The sequence below is a fragment of the Ursus maritimus genome, unplaced genomic scaffold (genome assembly GCF_017311325.1).
Source record: "Ursus maritimus isolate PB19 unplaced genomic scaffold, ASM1731132v1 scaffold_16, whole genome shotgun sequence".
Lineage (NCBI taxonomy): Eukaryota > Metazoa > Chordata > Mammalia > Carnivora > Ursidae > Ursus > Ursus maritimus.
Genome location: NW_024424008.1, coordinates 7,561,726 through 7,583,761, shown reverse-complemented (window position 1 = coordinate 7,583,761; position 22,036 = coordinate 7,561,726). Strand labels below are relative to the sequence as shown.

General features: G+C 45.3%; 1 protein-coding gene across 2 annotated transcripts in view; it reads left to right on the top strand.

Annotated features, from left to right (window-relative positions):
* The window catches only part of CLPB (caseinolytic mitochondrial matrix peptidase chaperone subunit B), a 138,167-nt gene that overhangs the window by 10,191 nt on the left and 105,940 nt on the right, over nt 1-22,036 (top strand). For both annotated transcript variants that reach the window (XM_008707307.2, XM_008707308.2), the window contains exon 3: nt 18,360-18,446. In XM_008707307.2, the coding sequence (XP_008705529.1) occupies nt 18,360-18,446 (87 nt within the window). The remainder of the gene's footprint in view (nt 1-18,359; nt 18,447-22,036) is intronic.

The following is a 22,036-nucleotide window of genomic DNA, read 5'->3' as shown; positions in this document are numbered from 1 at the left end:
GAGACAGAAAATAGATTAGTCAGTTATTGCCAAGGACTGGAGAGGTTGGTGTTGGGAGGGAATAGGACGTGACTGCTAATGGGCCCAGAGTTTCTTTTGGGAATGATGAAACTGTTCTGGAGTTAGTAGTCAAGATTGTACAACTCTGAATATACTAAAAACGAGAGTTGTACACTTTTAATGGGTGGATTATATGGTATGTTAATTATATCTTCAAACTTGTTTAAAAAGGGAAGTACAAGGCACTTGGGAATCTAACCTTGGATCTAGGAGGGGTGGAGGAGAGGGTATGTATCAGTAGGGGAAAGCATTGGAGTACATGAGAGTGAAGTGAGCTCTGAAGGATGAAGAGAAAGGTGAAATTACATTCAGCTGGAGGGAACAGTAGGCGGAAGGCCCTAAGTCAAGAACAGATGTGAAGAAATCAAGCAACTGAGAGAAGGTCAATCTGACCAGACTCTAGAGAGCAAGGGCACAGTGACACGAGCTGAAGCTGGAGAGTTAAGCAAGGACCAGACTGCACTGGGTCTGTAGGCCATGGTGGTGATTTTTATTTTTCCTAAGATCGCTGAGCAACCACTGAAGAATTTTAAGCCTGTGTGCTCGTGCACACGCTTGTGTGTGTGTGTGTGAGAGAGAGAGAGACCTGGTGACATACATGATCTAGATCTGTAATTGTAGAAAAATCTGTCTAGTTTCTCCATGGAGAATAGATTGATAGAGAGCCATGGTGGATGCAGGGAGACTGTTTGAAAGCGATTGGAATAGTCTAGAAGAGAGGTTGATGGCAGGTGATGTCTTGGAATAAGATGTCAGCAGAGATGGAGGAAGTAAGCTAGACAGGACTTGGTGGTGGTTAGAGCAGTATGGGTGCCTGATACGTTGTACATACTAATAAATGAATGTTGAATGAATGAACAGAATTGGATATCACTGATTAGGGAGAAGAAGGTGTTAAGAATGGATTTCAGCTGTGTAGATGCTATTCACTGAGATGAAAGTGCTAGAGGAGAACTGGGTTGGGGGAAAAGATTATGAACTCAGTTTTAAACATGCTAAATTTAACATGCTAGTGAGATACTCAAGTGAAGATGTCAACTAGGCAGTTGAATGTATGCGTCATTCTGACTATTGCTGCTGTATATACCATGTTGCCTCTCAAAAAAGAATCTCAATGAGCACTAGAGATTGTTGGGTTGTTTTTATTTTTATTTTTTTATTTTTTATTTTTTAAAGATTTTATTTATTTATTCAACAGAGATAGAGACAGCCAGCGAGAGAAGGAACACAGCAGGGAGAGTGGGAGATGAAGAAGCAGGCTCATAGCGGAGGAGCCTGTTGTGGGGGCTCGATCCCATAAAGCTGGGATCACGCCCTGAGCCGAAGGCAGACGCTTAACCGCTGTGCCACCCGGGCGCCCCTGTTGGGTTGTTTTTAAGATTGATTGATTGATTGATTTGACACAGAGAGAGAGCATGCAGAAGCAGATACGGTCAGGCAGAGGGAGCAGCAGGCAGGAGACGCAGGCTTCCTGTGGAGCAGGGAACCCGATGCAGGACTCCATCCCAGGACCCTGGGATCATGACCTGAGCGGAAGGCAGATGCTTAACTGACTGAGCCACCCCGGCTCCCCTAGAGATTGTTTTGTTATCTTGTTTTGATTTCTGGTTTCATGGTTTTACAAAATCAAGGAATTAATACCATCTCAGATCTGTTTACTAGATGCCTTTGGAAAAAAGTCTGATTCGGTTTATAGTTCAGGAAAGAAGAAAGCGTTAGATTTTGTTGAGAGTTAAACACATTTGTTCTGGTTTTACGTTGATTGCTTGGTTTGGTTCTTGTCCCTGGATGCCCCAGCTTGGGGCTTGAGGCACTTGCTGTCCCTATGCTAGAACTAAGGTGTCCAGAATGTGCTCAGCTACAGCATAGGTAAATGTTCTGCACATTGATCCAGGGATTTTATCTAATTAACAAAAACCCTGGCTGGTAAATACATTTGGCTGTCTCAGGTCCTCAGAGAGGCTGTCTGTTTATTGATTGTTATATCATTTTGGCTGGATGGGAAGATATTAATGATGGCATTAGAGCAACCAAACATCCAGCTTTCTTAACCAGTAAATATTTAAATGTCCTTGTGGTTTACAGTAGATTGAAACAAAAGTTTTATTCTAGACCAAAGGTCAAGGCCTAACTGGCATCACTCTTCTAATTTGATGCTTGTTGTGAGAGTTCCTTAAGATCATCACACTGGATTTTGAATGCTAGGGCGTAACACCCACGGGCTTTTTGAATACTGGGATGTTGGAAGGCGGTATAATGTTACGGAAAGAATGCAAGATTTTTAGAATGAGCAGATCTGGGTTCCACTTCGGACTGGCTCTGGGACCCTTAATAAGTCATAGAACTTCCCTCTTTGAGTCTTAGTTTCCAAATCATGTTAATGGTGGTCCCCCTGAGAACTTTGAGATACAGTTCCCAGTGTTTAGCTCTGCTAACACTTCCCAGTGTTTAGTCCCTTTGGAAAGGTCCAGATCACACGCTGAAACACCAGGCAAGCAGTTCTGCAGAGGTGTGTGATTGGGTCTCTGCTTTCTTGCTCCCCGGTGATGGAAGGTAATTGGGGAAGACTAGATTGGCAGCTTTTTCTGAACTTCATAGGTTAGTGAGTTGTGGAAGCAGCCAGTCAACGGCACAGAAGCCCAGCAGAGTCAGGTGGTTGGCCAAGTGCAGAAGCAGAGAACAGCTGAGGCTATGGGGGTGGCTTGTAGGGAGGAAGGATGTCCCTGAAAGGGAGCCCAGCCCTGGGATGGAGCCTCTAGTGTTGGCCCTACTGCTTCTTGGCTGTGTGGCCTATGAAACTGTGAGTTTTATAGATGGCCGACCATTGCTGCTGTTCGTCATTGTTCATGTAGGTAGTTAACAAGTACTTACTGAATATTGTGTAAATGTTTTGTAAGTGGTAAAGAGTTAGGCAAATATTAATAGTTATTTACAGTTTTAATAAGCCTATAAACAGAGAACTGACCTCCCTTAAAAAAATAATGTAAAAATAGAGAATTACCTCTTTTATTCATTCAACGAATAGTGTCTACTATGTGCTGGCACTTTGCTAGGCCCTGATGGATTGGTGGTAAGCCAAAATACTTACAGGCATCACCTCACAGAGCTTAAGGCCTACTCAGATGTTGATTGTGCAAATGTAAAATTATAGAAAGAAAGAAAGAAAGAAAGAAAGAAAGAAAGAAAGAAAGAAAAGAAAGAAAAAGAAAGAAAGAAATTACAGCTGTGACAGATGCTGCAAGGGAGGGTAGAGAATCCTAGAGCCTCTAGTGGATTTCTTCTGGTCAGGGAAAGCTTCCCAGAGGAAGCTTGGGCTCTGGTGAGGAGTTAACCTAGTGAAGGGCCGAAGAGCTTTCCTGGCAGAAGGAAGTTTTATTTACAAAGATCCAGTGGAAGGAGGAATGATGACAAGTGTGTGAAGGACTGAAAAGGGTAGGGGCCTGCAGCACGGGTGTGTGTGTGTGTGTGTGTGTGCGCGTGCGCGCACACGCGCGCTAGAATAAACATTAGCGGCCATAGTGAGGAGCTTTGTCTTTATTCTAACAGCATTGGTAACTGATTTGGTGGTGGTGGTGGGGTTGTTGGGTTGATGTGATCAACAACCTTTCTGATGGCTGAGAAACATCAGGAACCAGCTGAGTGTTACCAGCTTGTGTGTGCCAGGATCTTCTGCGGCACTGATCCAGCCACTGAGGCAGGGTAGGTCACAAAGCTGCAGTCCCCCAGGGTCCCACAGCAGGGACAGCTGTCAGGCGCTGTCTCCCCAGCACTGTTGCTGTGGCCCAAGTGCTGCTTCTTGAAAATCCCAGCTCAATCACGACCATAACACAAATCCTATCAGCATGGCTAGAACCAGTTGGATTTTTTCCCAAGGAATTTTCCTGGAAACTGAGGGAGAGAAATCCAAGAATACTGAAAGTAGTCAAGCTAAATGTGTCACTGGGCTTATGATACTCACTGTAGCTTCTTGCCTCACCGTTCCTGCTCTGTCCCTGTGCTGTTTGAAAGCTTTCTCAGAAAATCTCACTTTTTTTTTTGAATCTCACTTTTGAACTTTGAGGTTTTTTTACATCCTAGTTTCTTCCCTCTCCTCCCTTCTGAGCAGGAGTCCCAGGTCCAGACTCCTCCTGAAGCAACAAGTGGTTCTTCCCTCCGACTCAGTCAGTGGGTCTGTTAGAGGCTCTCATATCATTGGCAGGAATCCCCGTGTTAAGGACTTTGGAGTCTGAGAAAGCAAGGTTTGATTCCCAGCTGTGCGTCTGAGAAAGCAAGTGTTGAATTCCAGCTGTGCCATTTGTCATCTCTGTGACCTTGGGAAAGTTTGCCTGACCTCTTCTAGTCTTAGATTCTTCCTCTGCGAAGTGAGATGATGATTGACTACCTCACACCTTTGCTGTGAGTTGTAAATGAGAAAATTAAATGAGTGAAACTGCTCAGTGCTATATGCTTAGCGCATACTGAATGCTCTGTATATAGTAAGTTTTGTTACTGCGTGTTGTTAATTACACTGCCCTATCGCTAGAAAAATAAGTTAAGGTAATGGATGGAATTTTCTGAATATTCAGTTGTTACCCCGTACATGTTTCTTATGCTTTTAGTGTGAGCATTCAGAGACCTCTGAGACTGATGAACCCAAGGTAAATGAATAGTAAGTGGGGCAAAAACACACACAGGCTGTCATGCTTAGTTTTACTCCTCTTTTTAGAGCTTACATATATTCAGAATTTTATTTACTTTTTATAGGATACTACTTTTTAATGGCATAATTTTTCATGCATATAATTTTTATATATACTGGTACATGTACTATAAAATATTATAAAATAATACCTTAATGACATTGTTAAATATTACTGATAGTGGCTGATGTTTATTGAATACCTTTTTTGAGGTAGGTATTATGTGAGGCTTTTTTTTTTTTTTTTAAAGATTTTATTTATTTATTTGACAGAGATGGAGACAGCCAGCAAGAGAGGGAACACAAGCAGGGGGAGTTGGAGAGGAAGAAGCAGGCTCATAGCAGAGGAGCCTGATGTGGGGCTCGATCCCACAACGCCGGGATCACGCCCTGAGCCGAAGGGAGACGCTTAACCGCTGTGCCACCCAGGCGCCCCTATGTGAGGCTTTAATCACTAAATTCTCACAATTGTGCAAGTAATAATAGCCCCATTTCACAGACGGTGAAACAGAAATGCAGAATACTTGAGTAATTTGCCCAAAGTCGCCCACTTGGAAGTGGCATACCACTTCATTTTACAGATGAAGAGGCCTGAGGCAGAGAGAGGCTTGCTGGGGTCACAGTTTCCTCAGCACTCTTCCACGCTCCCTTTTCCTGTTCAGGAAGTGTTTTCCAGCTAGAGGGAGAACCACTTCTGTCTGCCTTTTTGGGAATCTACAAGATTCCTGAAGAACCTTCTGTCCTTCCCTCTGCTCTTCACTGGCACCCCCTCTCCCCCTGCCCTGCACAGCCACCGGTCAAGCCTGGCCTTCCCATCCATCCCAAGAACCCCATTCTAGTCAGACTTGGCTTCTCACTGTCCCAAACATGCAGCTTTCTCCTTCTACCTGGAAGCATTTGCAGTGCTTTCAGTTCTACCTCCATCCTTCTATCTAGGTGGATGTTGTTTGCCCACCTGAAGCTCTTCCTCTTCCAGAAGGCTCTCCCTCACTGGTAATAATAGCTGTCATTTATTAAATATCCATTCTGCGTGAAGCAGAGTACTAGATACGGTATGTGTATTGTCTTCCTTTCTTGCTCTAGTATTGCAGAACAGATTGTGTTATATCCATTTTCCAGATGAGAAAACTTGAGGCTTAGATTTCCTGCTTATTACCTCACAGCTAGTAAATAGTGGAGCTATGATTTAAGCTGAGACCCAAAGCTATGATTTATGCTTTTCTCACTCCAGTTCACTACTTGTTCTAGCCCGCAGTGAGCTTTCATATCACATTCCCACGGCCTTAAAGTCTCTGCTGTACAGTATCACGTTGGGTTTTCGCCTCCGTGTCTCTCATGCCCGTGTCTCCTCACCCAGGCTGTGCTGTCCCCGCAAGGTGGATGGCACTTCCTCCTGCCTCTACCCTACCTAGTCACACAAGGCTGGCTGGACACTCAGAAGGCACACGGTACAGATAGAGTCCAGCTGGTTGATTGATGGGTCGAATGAAACCGTGTTTATTCTCCAGAGGCTGCCCAGCAGGAGGGTACAGCAGCTGGGCAGGCTGGCTGGGCTCGGGGCCCTCCATTCATGTGGATGGGAGGCCCAGGAAGGCTGCCTAAGACTCCTCTCTGAGGCTGAGCCGAGGCTTCCATCTCAATGCCCTTTTGTTTGGGGGGGATAGCACCCAGGCCTCCCATGAAGTCTGTGTGTTTGACCAGCTTTTACAGATGGATAGTGAGCAGGGGCTGGATGTAAAGCACGAACAATTGGGGGAGGCTTCTGAATTCCCCGGGGTTCAGAGTCCAGCAGGCAGGGCAGGATCCTTTCCAGGGCAGGTGACACTTAGTTACGGCACCTGCACGGTAGACAGGATCCAAGGCACTTTGGTCTCTGGACTCACTGCCTCTTCAGTCGCCAAGTCCCTATTCAGGTTTTCTTTTTTTCCCCCTCAAAGAGGTTTTTGCTGGGCAGCATCCAGTCCTCAGTGGAGCTTCTCTAGGTCTGAGGCCCTCTCTGCGTCCTGAAGGATAAGCAGACTCTGATTGAACATGCATTCATTCATTCTTTTATTCTTTTATTTTTCTGAGATATAATTCACATACCACAAAATTCACCCTTTTAAAGAGTACAGTGGTTTTTGGTGTATTTATAAAATTGTGTGATGATCACCATTATCTCATTCTAGAACATTTTCATCAGTCTCTCACCCCGAGAAAGACCCTAGTCCCATTAGCAGTCACTCCCTGTTCTCCCTTCCCCCCAGACCCTGGAAACTACTAATCTACTTTCTGTCTCTCTGGATTTGCCTATCTGGACATTTCATATAAATGGAATCAGACGGTGTGGTCTTTTGTGGCTGGCTTCTTTCACTTAGCATTATGTGTTCTTGATTCATCCATGTGGTAGCATGTATTAGTACTTCGTTCCTTTTTATGGCTGAATAATATTCCATGTATAGATATATCACATTTTATTTATCCTTTCATCAGTTGATGGGCGTTTATATTTTTACTTTTTGGCTAATGTGAATAATTTTGCTCTGAACATTCATGAACAAGTTTTTATGTGAATGTATGTTTTCATGTCTGTTGGGTAGATTTGTAGGAATGGAACTGCTGGATCATATGGTAACTCTATGTTTAACATTTTGAGGAGCTGCCAGACTGTTTTCCAAAGTGGCTGCACCATTTTACATTCTTACCAGCAATGAATAAGGGTTCTGATTTCTCTAGTCTTTGCCAATACTTCTTGTTACCTGTCTTTTTTATTACAGCCATCCTAGTATGTGTGAAGTGATATCTCATTGTAGTTTTGATTTGCATTTCCCTGATGGCTAATGGTCCATCCATTGAGCATCTTTTCATGTACTTGCCATTTGTGTATCTTCTTTGGCATTTATTTATTGTTTTTTTTTTTTGGCATTTATTCTTAAGGTCCATTATTATAAGCATTATGCCCCATTTGGCATTGAGGAGGAGTATAAACATGTATCATGATGACCTTTGCCTTTCAAGAACTTGCAGTCTGGTAAGAGAATTGTAATTAGTATATAAGAAAAGTTAAGGCTTCCTAGACAAGGTGGTGTTTAATCTGGGCCTGGAGTTGGGTAGTAGTTGGATACAGGGAGCTTAGTACAAAGACTTTCTGGACATTTGGAGTAATGTAAGCAAAGGCACTTTGTAATTAGAAAAACATTTTATCTTGTGATGAATTCTGAAGCGGTATGTGTAAAAGCACTGGCCCAGCACTTGACACGTGGTGGGCTGTCATTATGCGCTAGCTTCCTCTGCAGCTGCCCCTTTTAGCCCCTGTTCTTCCTCTAGGACTACACAGCTTCCTTTTCCTGTTCCAGACCTTTAAATATTAGGAGATGGAACTCCAAGCTGAATAAGCCTCAGTTCCCTAAACTGTGCTTTCAGGTCTTCTCCCCATCCTAGTCATGACCACAATTGTGAGGAGCAGGACAGTCATCCCCTTTGTTACAGATTTTATGCTTCTATTAATATGGCTTGAATTTGCACCTAGCTGTTTTGGCAGCTGCATGATACTCCTAGATTCTGTTAAGTTTGCAGTCAGCCCAGCCTGCTGAGAACCAGGACTTCCTGTACTTCTTTAACCTTTTGATTGGATTCGTTTGCCAAGTTTGTTTTAACCTGAAGGCAAGACCACTTTAAAGCATCATACTGCCATGTAAGTATGAAAGTTGTGGAGCTAGTGTGGAGACTACTGTGAAGAAGAAGGGATGGATTGGGCCTATCTCATTTTGAGTCTAGGAGAAGAGGGTCTCTTCCGGGGAGAAGGTTCTAGAAAGCAGAACTAATCAAAGAGTATCTCCATCCCTCAGATCCTTCCCTTCCACTTAAGGCTTTTCCTTCATTTTTTGTCAGTTGATTAGTTCCATCGGATTCCTGTAGTGTGCTGGCCCCAGGCTAAATGTGGGAAAGAAGGGAAAAAACGGGATGTGTGCCCTGGAAGGCAGTGTGTGTGATTCAGCAGGGAGAGCATGGGTCCCAGTCCCAAGCTGCCACTTACTGGCCAGTCGTCTTAGGCAAGTCCTTAACTAGTCACAAGATCAGATGGGATCATAAATGGCAGGTGCCGATAGGTAGTAGGCTGCTCAAGAAGTGTGAGTCCTTTTGACTCCACCATTCAAGAGCTCTCTACCACACAAAGAGCCAAGTATGCCGTGTGCTCGCTGACTCTATACAAAGAGCTCTCAGAGCACCGTGATACTTAAAGCGCTTATTAGTGTGCTTGTCCGATTTCCCCAACCCCAGTTCAGACTGGGAGCTCCTTGTGGGCAAGGTCCATGTCTGTTTCATCTCTGTACCCTTAGTGCCCAGCACAAGCCCGGCTTGAAGATGCTACTTAAGTTTTGTTGCTGGAATGAACCCGATGTTTGTCCCCAGCTATCTAGGGGGCCAGGTATTTTGAATGGCTTTGCACAGTCCAGTCTTTACCGAAAAGCTCATGGGGTTCTGGACCTTGGCAGTGGTGGCTCAAGTGCCAACCCTATTTGAGAAGTTTGAGCCATTTCTGTGTCTCTCTGCCGTACCACATGTGACAAGCTTTCTGGCAACCCAGCCAGCTGCCCAGCTGCCCTCCCTAGCAGCCTAGAGTCCTGCTGTGGTGCCAGTAGGTGGCGCCCATGGCCCTTCCCCGCACTTAAGCTGCCTAGACAGGGCTTTCCTTGTCACCAAGTTACCAGGGCAGCTGCTGACTGGGACATAGCATATAGCCCTGGGCAGTGGTACCCAGATGAGGGTGCCCTGGGCCACCCCCTCCCCTTTCTAGCCTTGTATTGTTGCTTTTCATGTTTTATCGCACACACTGCTTGGGGAAAGAGAGGTGTTTCCTCAGGAGGATCCTGGGAGGTCATTAGGGGAATCAGTGTTTCTGCCTGTCCTTTCTGGCACAGCTCATGCCTCTGCCTCCAGGAAGCTGTTCCTTTGGTTTTGTTGCTCTGACCTGCACTCAAATGGTACATTCTCCAGGGTCCTCGCTTATATTTTAGCTGTTTGCCAGGTATGGAGCTGAACAGTAAGTGCCTTGAAGGCAGGGACACTGAAACTCATCCTGCTCAGAGTCCCGTAATAACCATGGTGTCATGAAAAGTTTGTGGAATGAGTGGGTGAATAACAGGAAATGGGTTCCTCAAAAAATCGTTATCCAAACTGAAGGACATTCTACAAACAAACTAGCCTTACTCTGCAAAAGTGTTAGAATTATGAAAATCAAGGAAAGGCTGAGCAACTATTTCATTCTAGGTGAAAGGAAACTGAAGACATAGGCAATGCCTGATTCTAATATCGATCCTGGCTTATATCTGGTTTACGGGGGAAATTGCTATAAAGGATAATATTGGGGTAGTTGACAAAATTTGATTATTAGATAAAAATATTTTATCAATGTTAAGTGTCCCAAATTTGATCATTGTTGGTTAGTGGTTATGTAAGAGAATAGCCTCATACTAGGAAATATGTGCTGAAGTATTTGGGAGTAAAAGGGCATAATGTCTGAAACTAACTCTCACATGGTCCAGGAAAAAATAGAGAAAAGGAGTGGTTAAACACAGGAGGCAAAATGTAATGAGAATCTGAGCGAAGGACAGATCTGAGGTTTTTTGTGCTATTTTTGTAACTGCTCTGGAAGCTTGAAATCATTTCAAAATGAAGTTTAAAAAAATAATCTCTGCACTTTAATGTGTGTCAAGTTCCTGCTAGAAACTGTGAGAAATGGGACAAAGAATGGTCACCCGGCACTGGACTTCATGCTGTTTAATCCAGCACTGTTCAGTGAGGGCCTGATATCGCTCCTCCTCTGTATGCGTTTGAACAAATAGAACATTTGCGGTAATGACAACTGACATTTGCAAAACGTAAGTGCTTTGCATACGTTATTTCTTTTGGTCAAGCTCAGCACCCTTGTTAGATAGGTCTGGCAGGCTGATAAGGTAAGGTGACTGAAGTTCAGAGAGGTTAACATAACCTGCCACAGTCACACAGCCTGGAAGGGACAGATATAAGCTCATATCCAAATTAGTCTAGTCAAAAGCTGATGCTTTGTGAACCTCCATGTTTGCATGTATAAAAGGAAGTATTGGACTGATAGATCTCTGCAGATCGTTCTTTACATCTAGAAATCTAAAACCTTATATGGTAGGAAATAACTAGTTATGAAGCTTGCAGGCTGCATAAATGCCTCTCTTCTCCCTCACTGCTCGCCTGCTTCCCTTTGGAGTAGTTTGGGTATTTGCAGTGTTAGAGTGGGCCATCTTCCTGGTAGGGAGAGCATCTGGAGAGCTTCCTAGAGGAAGAGTCCCAAGAGGGGCCTTGAAGGAGAAGGCTTAGTTCAAGTAGCAAATGCAGAAGATGCCGGAGAGGCCTTGTGTTTGTGGCGTTAGAGCACCAGGAGCCTGCCTGAAGTCCGCGGGCCCAAGCTGGGTTCTGACAGCAGCCTTCTTCCCTCCTTGCCCTGCCCCTCTCAGCCCAGGCTGAGTGGGTAGATAAGGCGCAGATGGAGGCTGTGTGTGGATTCTAGCCCGAGGCGCCTTGCTTCTGCTCAGCCAGCCTGGCCTGGTGCTGTTATTACTGTAAACAGGACCTTCTGCGAGGCTCCAGCCAGAGCCCTGTTGCCCAGATAGTGATCATGATTGAGTCTGCATGGCTCACTGCTTCCAGGCCTCTCATGCAGGTGGGCCCGGGCTCCCCACCCTTCAGCCCCCTCCCCAGCTGCAGCTGAGAGCCGGTTAATGCGAAGGATCCGGAAATCAGTTGGAACAATGCACGACTGAAGTTCAGTGGCCGCTTTGTATTGATTGGTCATAAAGAAAGAGGAAGAAAAATCAAGTGGTACCTCCCTCCCCTGAGTGGAAGAGCTGGTTAGCCAGAATAACTCAAAACAGCCCCATATCCCTGTCTGGGATTCTCTCCCTCCTACAGACAGCAGCCCAAGGAGTTGTCCTTTCTCTTGGAAGTTTTGCTAATGCCTGTGCCTGTTAGAAATCCACATCTCAAATTTTGACGTTATACATATTTAGAATCCAAAGATTTTAGGACTGGCAGGGACTTGAGAAATCATTAAATCAGTTCTGTTATTTTACCACAGAGAAAAGTGAGGCCCAGACAGGCAGATCAGGAACACACAACTAGTTACTGAGAGAGCCGTGACTAGAATCCATGGCCTCCAGCCCCAGGCCTACATCTTAAGTGTCCCCAGCCCTGAGCCTGAGAAGCTACACCCACACTTTAACATATACACAGGACCTTAAGTTCCTTGAAAAAGACAGGCCCACCAGTATAAAACAGGTAACTTTCAACACAAGACAGAGGTATTGGTGAGAGCGTGTAGGGAAGTGCTGTGGACATGCTCATTCAGCCGGTGTGTGGCCATGGTGCCAGCACACGCTAACTGGGGTGGGGCGGGACACGAGGACACTGGTAAGTGTTGATATAGATTAGCACAGGCTTCTTGGAGAAAGAAAGGGTAAGGGTTTTTTTCCCCCCTAAGAAAGTTTTGCTTAAAAAAAAGAGCAATAGTATGTGCATTGTTACAAAGAACAACAATAAAATTTAGAAGAGTACAGAAGCACTCACAGCAGGAAGGGGAAGTTTGACACTCATCGTCTTTTCCATTAACTGTTTTGTGTTTGGTCCCCAGCCTTCAGAACTCTCCTGGATCCCTGATCAGAGCAGCTTTGTTCTTCCCCTTGATTTGGTAGTCTCCTATAGAAATCTTCAGGTCTTGGTCTACGGTACCCTTATTCTACCACTGCCCTTGCCTGGGGATTTGAGACTGTTTATTTATCAATCCACAGAAGATTTTGAGCACTTGTGGTCCAAGTTCTGTGTACACCTTTCACATATCCTAGTTTACTCTGTTACTTCCTTAAAATGGGGTAGGTACTAATTGAAAAATGGTAACAGCACAGGCTCTTCCGTTTGACCAGTGCTTTATTGCGTGTCGAGTATTTTTACATATTTTGTCTCATTGTTTGTTCATGGTACCCCCCTGTGACCTATAGAGAAGGGCTGCTGGGATCCTCTCCATTTTTTAACAGGTGTGGAAACAGGCTCAGAGAGCAGGAGTTGTCATTCAGATGAGGGGACCAAGTGAAGTTCAGAGAGGCTAGGTCATTCATTGATCCATTCCTACCCACCCAGTTAGTGCTGGAGCCTGCATGTGGACCAAATCCATCGTGCTTCTTCCCCTGCCCCCCACTACTGCCTGAGATCTGTGCAAGGTCTAGGGTTCAACTCCTGACTGCTGGTGTGGCCTCCTCCCTGTCCGCTGCCCTGGACCACCCCCTATTAGTGTCACCCACTACTGCCCTGCCAAGCAGGAGACCTAGTTCATTAGGGAAGGGCCTTCCACAAGTCTGGAGGGAGCCCAGAAAGGCCTGTGGTGCCCAGCCCCCAGACACAGGCTGCTCTGCCCTGAGTGGCAACCCACATTAAGCACTCCACTCATCATCTCAGGGATGATGGAATCCTAACCTTTTCGGAGACACCATGCTCTGTCACAAGCATTGCTCTTTTTAAAAGAGATTAATTCACTTGCCGCATTTTGTCCATCGGTGAAAATCACAGGGGAGAGCAGGGGTGGCTTTCTCAGGCCTCAGAGGCCCTTTCAGCCACTCTCAGCAGGCAGTCACCCGCACGCCCAGCTGGCCCGCGACTTTGAAATGACTGCCCACTGGGCATTCACTTGCAAAGCAACAAAATGAAATGGAGGAGACCTGTGTGTGTGAAATGCTAACTTTGAGGGCTGCTCTGCACCGAAGGGAGGTGGGGGAGGGGCCCCACCCAGCTCTGAAGGAGGAAAAGTTGTTTGTAGTTGGGTTCTCTTGTCGTGCTTTTTAATGTTGGTTCTGGTCCGTCCTTGATTTAACAAGTGCCATCACTCCTTATGGAGTGCTACCCTGTAGTATCGCTTTTAATCCTTACAACCACCTCGCACAATAGAGATTAATATCCCCCGTGTCACAGCTAGTAAGTGACAGAGCACGAATCTGAACTCCAGCCCTTGGACTGCAGGGTCATTGCTTTTTCTGTTACACCTGAGCCCCAGGAGGCTGCAAAGAATGGTGCTCAGTGGGGATGCTGGGCAGGGCTCAAAAGAGATTTGCCTCCTAGAAGTGATCCTTCAGGTTGGTGACATCCTTTCCTTCAGGTTTCCGGGCCCCTCCTGAAACCCGCGGGGACTCATGAGGAGGCTGAAGCTCAGGATGAGGTACCTTCCGTAGTGTGTTAGAGTAGGAGGTGGCAGCCCTGACCAGAGCCCAGGCTGCCTGACTGCCATGTGCTCTTTCGGCTCTGGTCATTGACAGAATAGCAAGTTTGGAAAAGCCCTTTTTCCCAGCAGTCCTCCTCTTAAAAGAAAGTCCTGCATTGTACAGAAAAGGAAAACCCCAAAATGTAACAGGCATGTAACAGGTAGCTCAAAATCGTTGCTAATCAGAGATGCAAGCCAAGACAATAATATGAGATCCCTTTAGACCTATTGGGCTTGCAGTCAGTAGGAAGCTGGCAAGATTGTTGGCTGGGAGAGCAGTACGCAGGAACAACCCTGTCCTGCTGGCAGGAGAGTAGATGGAGCAGCTGTCCTGGAGAGGACCCTGGCACAGTGGCATCAAACCAAGTAACATAAACCCTAAAACCCAGGGATCCCACTGCAAGTACATGCCCCAGAGAAATACACCCATCCAAAAGGGCACATGTAAGACGGTGTTCTTTGAGCATCGCTTTTGGTGGCTGGGACCTGGAGGCTGCCTGAGTGGGTACCAGCAGAGAGGGAAAAATCTGGTGGATGTGCCATGTAGAATTATATAGCAATTCCTAAAAATGGAATTATTGTATACTTAGCAGTATGAGTTTATCTTAAAATGTAATTATTTGTGAAAAGAAGTAATAAACAAATACATATGTGTGTATGTGTATAAAGAGAAAAGAGAAAACCCTGCTTGGCTCAGGTTCTGGAAAGCAAGAACCTCTGTCTTGTATCCTCATCAGGAGCCAGCATGCAGCTGGGCACAAAGTAGGTGTGTACACGTTTGTTGAAGAGATGAATAGAGGAGTGCCTGGAGCCAGGCTGGATGAATTATCCAGGTCATCCGGTGTGACCCTGTCTTAGAATCCCTGGGTATTGGCCAACCTGCCACTGCCAGCTTCAGACCAGAACACTTGTTCTATCAAAGGGGTGGAAGTAGGATAAGGTGGCAGGCAGAAGTCACCCTGTATTAAACACCTGCTGTATGCCAGGTACTGGGCTGGGAATTAGAGGTTAGTGTCCCTATTTGATAGGTGAGAAAAACTGAGACTCAGAGAATTGATTTGCCCAGTATTATCTAGCTGGACTAGAATTTGAATCCAGGTCTCATTTATTCCAAAGTCCTTTATTCTTCCTTTTCATTACATTATACTCGGCCCTCGAAGGACATGAGGAGGAGGCATCGCCATCCTCTTTCTTCGGCCCTGCCTCCAGAGCAGAGCTGCTTCCAGAATTCTCAGGCCCAAGCAGGAGAACATGGGTCACTGACCCACTGGAGACAGGAGGGATTCTGACTGCACCGAGTTTCTCCGGGTTGTGTTCTGCTTTCTCATTTTTCCTGCCCTGGCTCATCTCCTTTGGTCTAATATTACAAATGTAGCCCCCAAACTGTCTTCTTGTCCCTACTTTCTACTCTCTTCCCTTTCAGACTCAGCTTGCTTAAGCTCTCAGGTTAATTTTATCACTTCTTTTGCCCAGAAACCTTCAGTGACAAACCCTCTGCCTATGGTGAGAGTCTAAGGAATGCCAGCTAGGCTTCTTCTCTGTTCCCAGCTTTCGTTGATTAATGATGGCTGATTGGAACGAGTGTTGAGGAGGATTCTGAGGCTTTTGCAAAGGCTCCACAGGACAGAGCTGCCAGGAGAGAGTCACGATTTCTGACTTAGATGTAGGAGTGCAGGACAGTAGCATGCATGCCAGGCATTTGTCAACCCTTTAGATTGGGGTGTTTTTTGTTTTGTTTTGTTTTTACCTAAAATCTGTTATTGATTTCATGAAGAGCTGTGAACTCCTGGACATTGTATGTTTAAAAAAAGAAAAAGAAAGAAAGAAAGAAAAAATTCTTTTTTGAGTACGTGTGTTCCTCTGCACTTTTCTGTGCAGAGGAGAGAGTCATCAGCTTGAAGCCTATGGCTCAAAAAAGGTTTATGCCCACTCCCTGCGCAGCTTGGCTGTAGAGGTCCTGTTGTAGGCCCTGTATACCTTGGCAGTTGCCTTTTTCTCTGCTGTGAACTGTCACCTGGATGGATCTAGCTGAATCCATTTGTCTCTGAATCTGCTTTCCCATTGCTTACCTACTTCTCTCTTGTTCCTTTCGTCTTCACTGGCATACACTTCCTCCCTTGCCTCTAAATTGTTCCTGTTCTTCAGGGCACACTTCCTGTCTTTTCCTTTAGAAGCCTCTTTGGTTTGCTTCAGCTGGTCCTGATTTTCTAACCTTCTGGACTGAGGACCAGAGAAATGAGACCATCTGATCAGAATCACAGGATCAGAACTCCAGGCTCTAAACTTTCAGACCTATGCACTTTGCACAGCACCTGCTAAACCAGGGAAGGTTTTGTAAATTAGGAAGGAGGTTTTGTGCAAAAAGAGATTTTTGTCTCATAGGGCTCTTAGTCTTTTTAATATTCTTGGCCATGGAAAATTGTTTCTGCAAAAAGAAGCTTAACTGTGTGTGGTAAAGAGGCCCAGGAATTTCACCAGAAGAAATCCTCCAAATTAGTGGTGAGAGATGAGGGTTTCCCAGCCTCCTGTCTTGACAGTCTTCCCTCACATTTTGGGCCCAGTCATGCTGCCTTCTCCTCTGGGTGAGAGGCTTTACCTCTGCCAGATGTACTCCTTCCCGCCCTCGACCCCATTTGTCTGGCTAACTCTCTGGCATCACCTCCTCAGGGAGGCCTTCCCGGTCGCTGAGCCTGGGTTAGGTTCCCTGGGTGTGCACCTGCAGCCTGTGCTCCCGCATTCACAGAGCTCCTCCGATGCATGCTTATGTGCTTGCCGGCCCGTCTCTCCCTGGGCTCTGCCAGTGCCTGTCTCCTCCCGTGCGTCAGCACAGGCCAGATGAATGCATACATGCTGTGGCTCCTCCTCCCGAGCCTTCATCACCTGCTTACTTCACCAGCGCAGAGCTTTTATTTGGCTTGGTCCAGACGACCAGTTACTGCACGTTGTGGCACAAGAATGGTGCTAGGACTCAACCCCGCCTCCAGACTCTCTGCTGGTGCCTTTCATTTGGAACCCACTTAAGAGTCAGCAGCCTCCCTGTTCCCCCAAACACCCTCCGCCCGTTCCTCATAAGCAGATCCTGCCTTGTGGTGAATCGCTCTTGACTTTTGGTCTCGCCCTCTCCTGGCCTCCTACAGCACTTCTGGTGGGAAACACACACTCCAGGCTTTGGTTTCCTACTATCCTTAGTTACACCCCCCCCTCTAAATCATTTGCTCCCTAGAGCAGACCCAGTGTCTTCTGCCCCCCCACCCCTGAATCTGGCAGAGGACCAAGCACATACAGTGATTTGCTAAAGTCAGTTGAGTCTCTTGTCTTCCATACGCCATCGAGCCAGGTTCAGTCTGGACAAAGGCAGATGAGGTGAGAGGGATTCTGGCTATAGAGCCATTATCAATGTGAACTTCAGTCACTAATCGCCCCTTAGCTAGCTTTGTGACCTTCAGTGAGTCATTGCATCTCACTGAGCCTGTCATCTGTCTCATCCATGAAAAGAGGTTAACATCAGTTCTTAAGCTTGTGTGAAGAGTAAATGAGAGCATGTGTGTCAAGTTCTGAAGGCAGTTCCCGCTTACAGTAGGTACTCAGTAAGAGTTGGTTCTGTTTACTCCCCTTCTCTCTGTCCACCCCCACATTGTAGGGCCCTCTGTTCCCAGGACCCAAAATTTAGGATTTTAGAGATACATTTAAAGCTCTGTGTTTGTTAGTTTATCCAGCAACTAGTGAACTCCTACTATGTGCTAGGCACTGGCATAGAGAGTCAAATAGGCTCATGTGGACTTTCCTAGAAACCTAATCTAGCATTTCTAACATTCTTCCAATCTTTCCTTGGGTTCAAGATTTTCAGTTTCCAAACAGCCACCATACAGAGAAACTTGAGGATGTGATCCTTTTGTAAACTGGGAACTACCTAGATAAGCAGTCTCATTGGGCGTTCAGTGCTAGACATAGGGAGATTCTAAGGACAGAAAAGAGATCTGTGGACCGGACGAGCTAAAAGCAAGCCTTCTCAGGAGGGAATTCTCAAGCCAGGATTGTACGCCGTAGCATGCTAGTAGGATTAGAACAGGGAAAGAGCAGGGAGTGGGAGTGTCAGGGTATTAAAGTAGGGAAGGCACATTCTTTCCTCAGAAATCTGAGAAGGTAACAGCAGGAGTCAGACTCATTCAAGCGAAAAATGAGAGAGAGGAGAGGCCTGGGGTGGGGGGAGAGTGGCCAGAGGAGCTGGGGTGGGTACTTCATTCTCAAAGGCCTGTGACTGTTTCTAGATTCACCCAGCCTCCCTGTTTGTTGACTGTCTCATTTCTTCCACTCCTACTTCCGTGATAAGCCATATGCTGAAAATATTCCTCTGTCTCTTTCTAGGCTCTTGTCGGAAGGTGCAGATGTTAATGCAAGGCACAGACTTGGCTGGACAGCACTCATGGTGGCAGCCATAAGCCGAAACGACAGGTGAGAGATATTCCACACAGGGGTCCCTTAGCTTGACCCTTGCAGACCACATTCTAGAACCCTCTCCCACCCTTGCTTGTCTCCTTGCTGTCTTCCCCAGAGGCAGGGTGATGGACTGAGCTAAAGGTCAGGTCTATACCTGGTGTAATAAAAGTATAGAGCATGGGGAAAGGGAGGAGATAGCCTTGGATCCTGGCTCCATCTTCCATTTGCTTTGTGACCGTAGGCGAGTCATTTGCATATTGAAGCCATGAAGTGTTTGCAAGCCTGTGTTAAGTGGTTGAAGGTACACATGTGAGTTCCCTTCATGTTTTTGTTATCCACCATCTGTCCATGTGGGGGAATCTAGTCACCGTTCCCCAGCGAGGGCTCCCCTGGGCTCTTTCTTTGGAGATTCTGATGGAAACTAGGGAGGGGGAGTACTCCCTCCCTCCCATTGGAGGCCCTGTTCTTTTCCTGCCCACTTGCCCATTTCCTCAGGGGGAAGCTATTTTGTAAAGGTTGAAATAGTCCCCTCTGTGTAGAGTTATCTCCAGTTCTCACAACTGGCACAGTTTGCCAGAATTCTCATTTTGCAGCTGAGAAAGCTGAAGCCCAGTGAGGTAAGATGATTTGTGTGAGGTCACACAGACAGGAGTTAGAATTTGGTCTGGCTGCCTGCAAAATTTGTGTTTTACTTTACCTCACTGCTGCCTCCCTCTGCCAGATCCTGGATGCTACTTCTCCATCCCAGTCTCTAGCTGTAGTTATGCTGTAATTATACAAAAGAATTGATTAAGAGCAAAAAGAAATGCTTTCAAAAAAGGCAGACTGGGGACGCCTGGGTGGCACAGCGGTTAAGCGTCTGCCTTCGGCTCAGGGCGTGATCCCAGTGTTATGGGATCGAGCCCCACATCAGGCTCCTCCGCTATGAGCCTGCTTCTTCCTCTCCCACTCCCCCTGCTTGTGTTCCCTCTCTCGCTGGCTGTCTCTATCTCTGTCGAATAAATAAATAAAATCTTTAAAAAAAAAAAAAAAGAAGGCAGACTGGGCATGTTAGTAGCAACCATGGAAATTGATAGTTTGAAGTACCAGTTTTAATTTTTCCTTCAAGCTGATCATTAAGGCTTTTGTCTGCCACTACTGGCCTCCTTTGGAAGAATCATAAATGTGGAAACCGACAAAACAGGGATTTTTAATATAGAGGTGGCAGTGCCTCAGACAGGCTGAGAGACTTAGCTGTACTTGAGATAGGACTCTCTTCTCTGTTCCTCTGTCCTGAATCTGTTCTCAACACTCCATTTCCGTATGTGCCTCTTAAGCTCCAAGCAAAAGAAAACTTGGTGTAAGTGGGCTTTGCAGTTGAGAGGCCTGAAATCCAGTCCTGGTTCTGACCCTTAGTTGAATTTCAGAATTCTGTGGGCACCCTGTTTCTTCACCTGAAATCAGTTATTTTCACAAGCATTTGGTAAATATATACTCTGAGCTAGACTCTGCTAATCATCGGAGAATCAAAGACCTTGGGAGCTCAAGGTCCAATGTGGAAAAGAAAGGCAGGTAGAGAGAGTCTAGTCGATGTCAGAGCCATGTGGACAGAATGTTATCAAAGCAGAGGGTATGAGGGGACTGAATCTGGCAGCAGAGTAGATTGCCGCTATATTTTTGTGAGAGCCCGGTGAGATATTGCGTATGTGCTACCTGTTAAAATGACGAGTTGTTATTCTTTATTGCCCATATTAGCCGTGTCTACACACAAACGTGTGTTTACCCCACCCACCAGTTTTCTTTCCCGGATTGCCGGTATCTCCATCCACAAGAGATAGCAAGTGGGTGGTGGAGAAAAGGGAAGGGGGTATGTGGCCCTTCTTTCTATATGTAGTATTTCCAGCATTGAGACAGACAAGGAAATAACATTATACTTAAGAGTGCTGTCAAGCAGTGTGCAGATAGCTGGTAGATGTGCTTTGAGGACACTTTCCTCTAATTCTAATGACTTGTTGCTTTAACTGATTGCTCTGTCTTTGTCCAGCGCCATTAGCACATCAGTGATGCTTGTTGAGCAAAGTGAGAGTGTTGGCTTGTATTTACTTGTTTTGGTTCTTAGGACTAATTATGGTGTTTTATTTTTTATTTTTTTATTTTTTAAAGATTTTATTTATTTAGGGGCGCCTGGGTGGCGCAGTCGTTAAGCGTCTGCCTTCGGCTCAGGGAGTGATCCCGGCGTTCTGGGATCGAGCCTCACATCAGGCTTCTCTGCTGGGAGCCTGCTTCTTCCCCTCCCACTCCCCCTGCTTGTGTTCCCTCTCTCGCTGGCTGTCTCTCTCTCTGTCGAATAAATAAATAAAATCTTTTTTTTAAAATGGTTTATATATATATATATATATATATTTAAGATTTATATATATAAATATATATATTATTTATATATATTATATATATTTATATATATAATATATATTAAAATATATATATTTTTTAAGATTTATATATATATTTTAAGATATATATATAATATATATATTATTGATATATATATTTATACATATATTTATATATTAATATATATATTAAAATATATATTTTAAGATTTATATATATATTTTAAGATTTATATATATTATATATATTTATATATAATATATATATTAAAAATATATATATTTTAAGATTTATATATATATTTTAAGATTTATATATATATATAAACCATTTAAAAAAAAAGATTTTATTTATTTATTCGACAGAGAGAGAGACAGCCAGCGAGAGAGGGAACACAAGCAGGGGGAGTGGGAGAGGAAGAAGCAGGCTCCCAGCAGAGAAGCCTGATGTGGGGCTCGATCCCAGAACGCCGGGATCACTCCCTGAGCCGAAGGCAGACGCTTAACGACTGCGCCACCCAGGCGCCCCTAATTATGGTGTTTTAAACATCCATTTTGTGTCCTCTTCCTTCCAGTGGCTAGGGACAGATTTTTATTGAAAGTAGTGTACCTTTCAGGTTAATTTATTCATATCATAATTTTTTTTTTGGCACCTACTGTTTGCCAGGCACTGTTCTTGACAGACAAAGATCCCTACCATCATAGAGCTTATTTCTATATTAGTGGTGGTCCCTGGGTAGAGAGAGGCAGGGACAGGCAGTAAATGATAAATATAATACATAAATAAAATACATACCATATTAGAAGGTAAGAAGTGCTACAGAAGAAGGAAAAATAGAACCTGATAAAAAGGAATGCCAGGAGTACCAAGAATGCCAGGCCTCATTGGTAAGGTGCAGGAAAGCGGTCTAAAAATGATCACGTCCATACCAGCACAGTCTGCCAATAAGTTTCTCCTTATTAGAAGCGTACTGATCCTCATTTCATCAGCCACCAAGCCCTTCCGGAGTCATATTGGCCAGGCCTGAAATGCCACCATTTCAATTGGACTTGGATGAAGGGAGGATAGAGGGGTAGCACCCCTTGCTTCAAGGCTGAAAGCGGAGAACCTTCACCTCTGTTAGATGTTGTCAGCCCATAAGCTTAAGGGAGAGGTCCTGAGAGGATGCAGTCATTTCACCTTCAGCGGCCTTTAGTGAGTGCCTGCTTCATGCCTGTGTCCTTAGGGATATA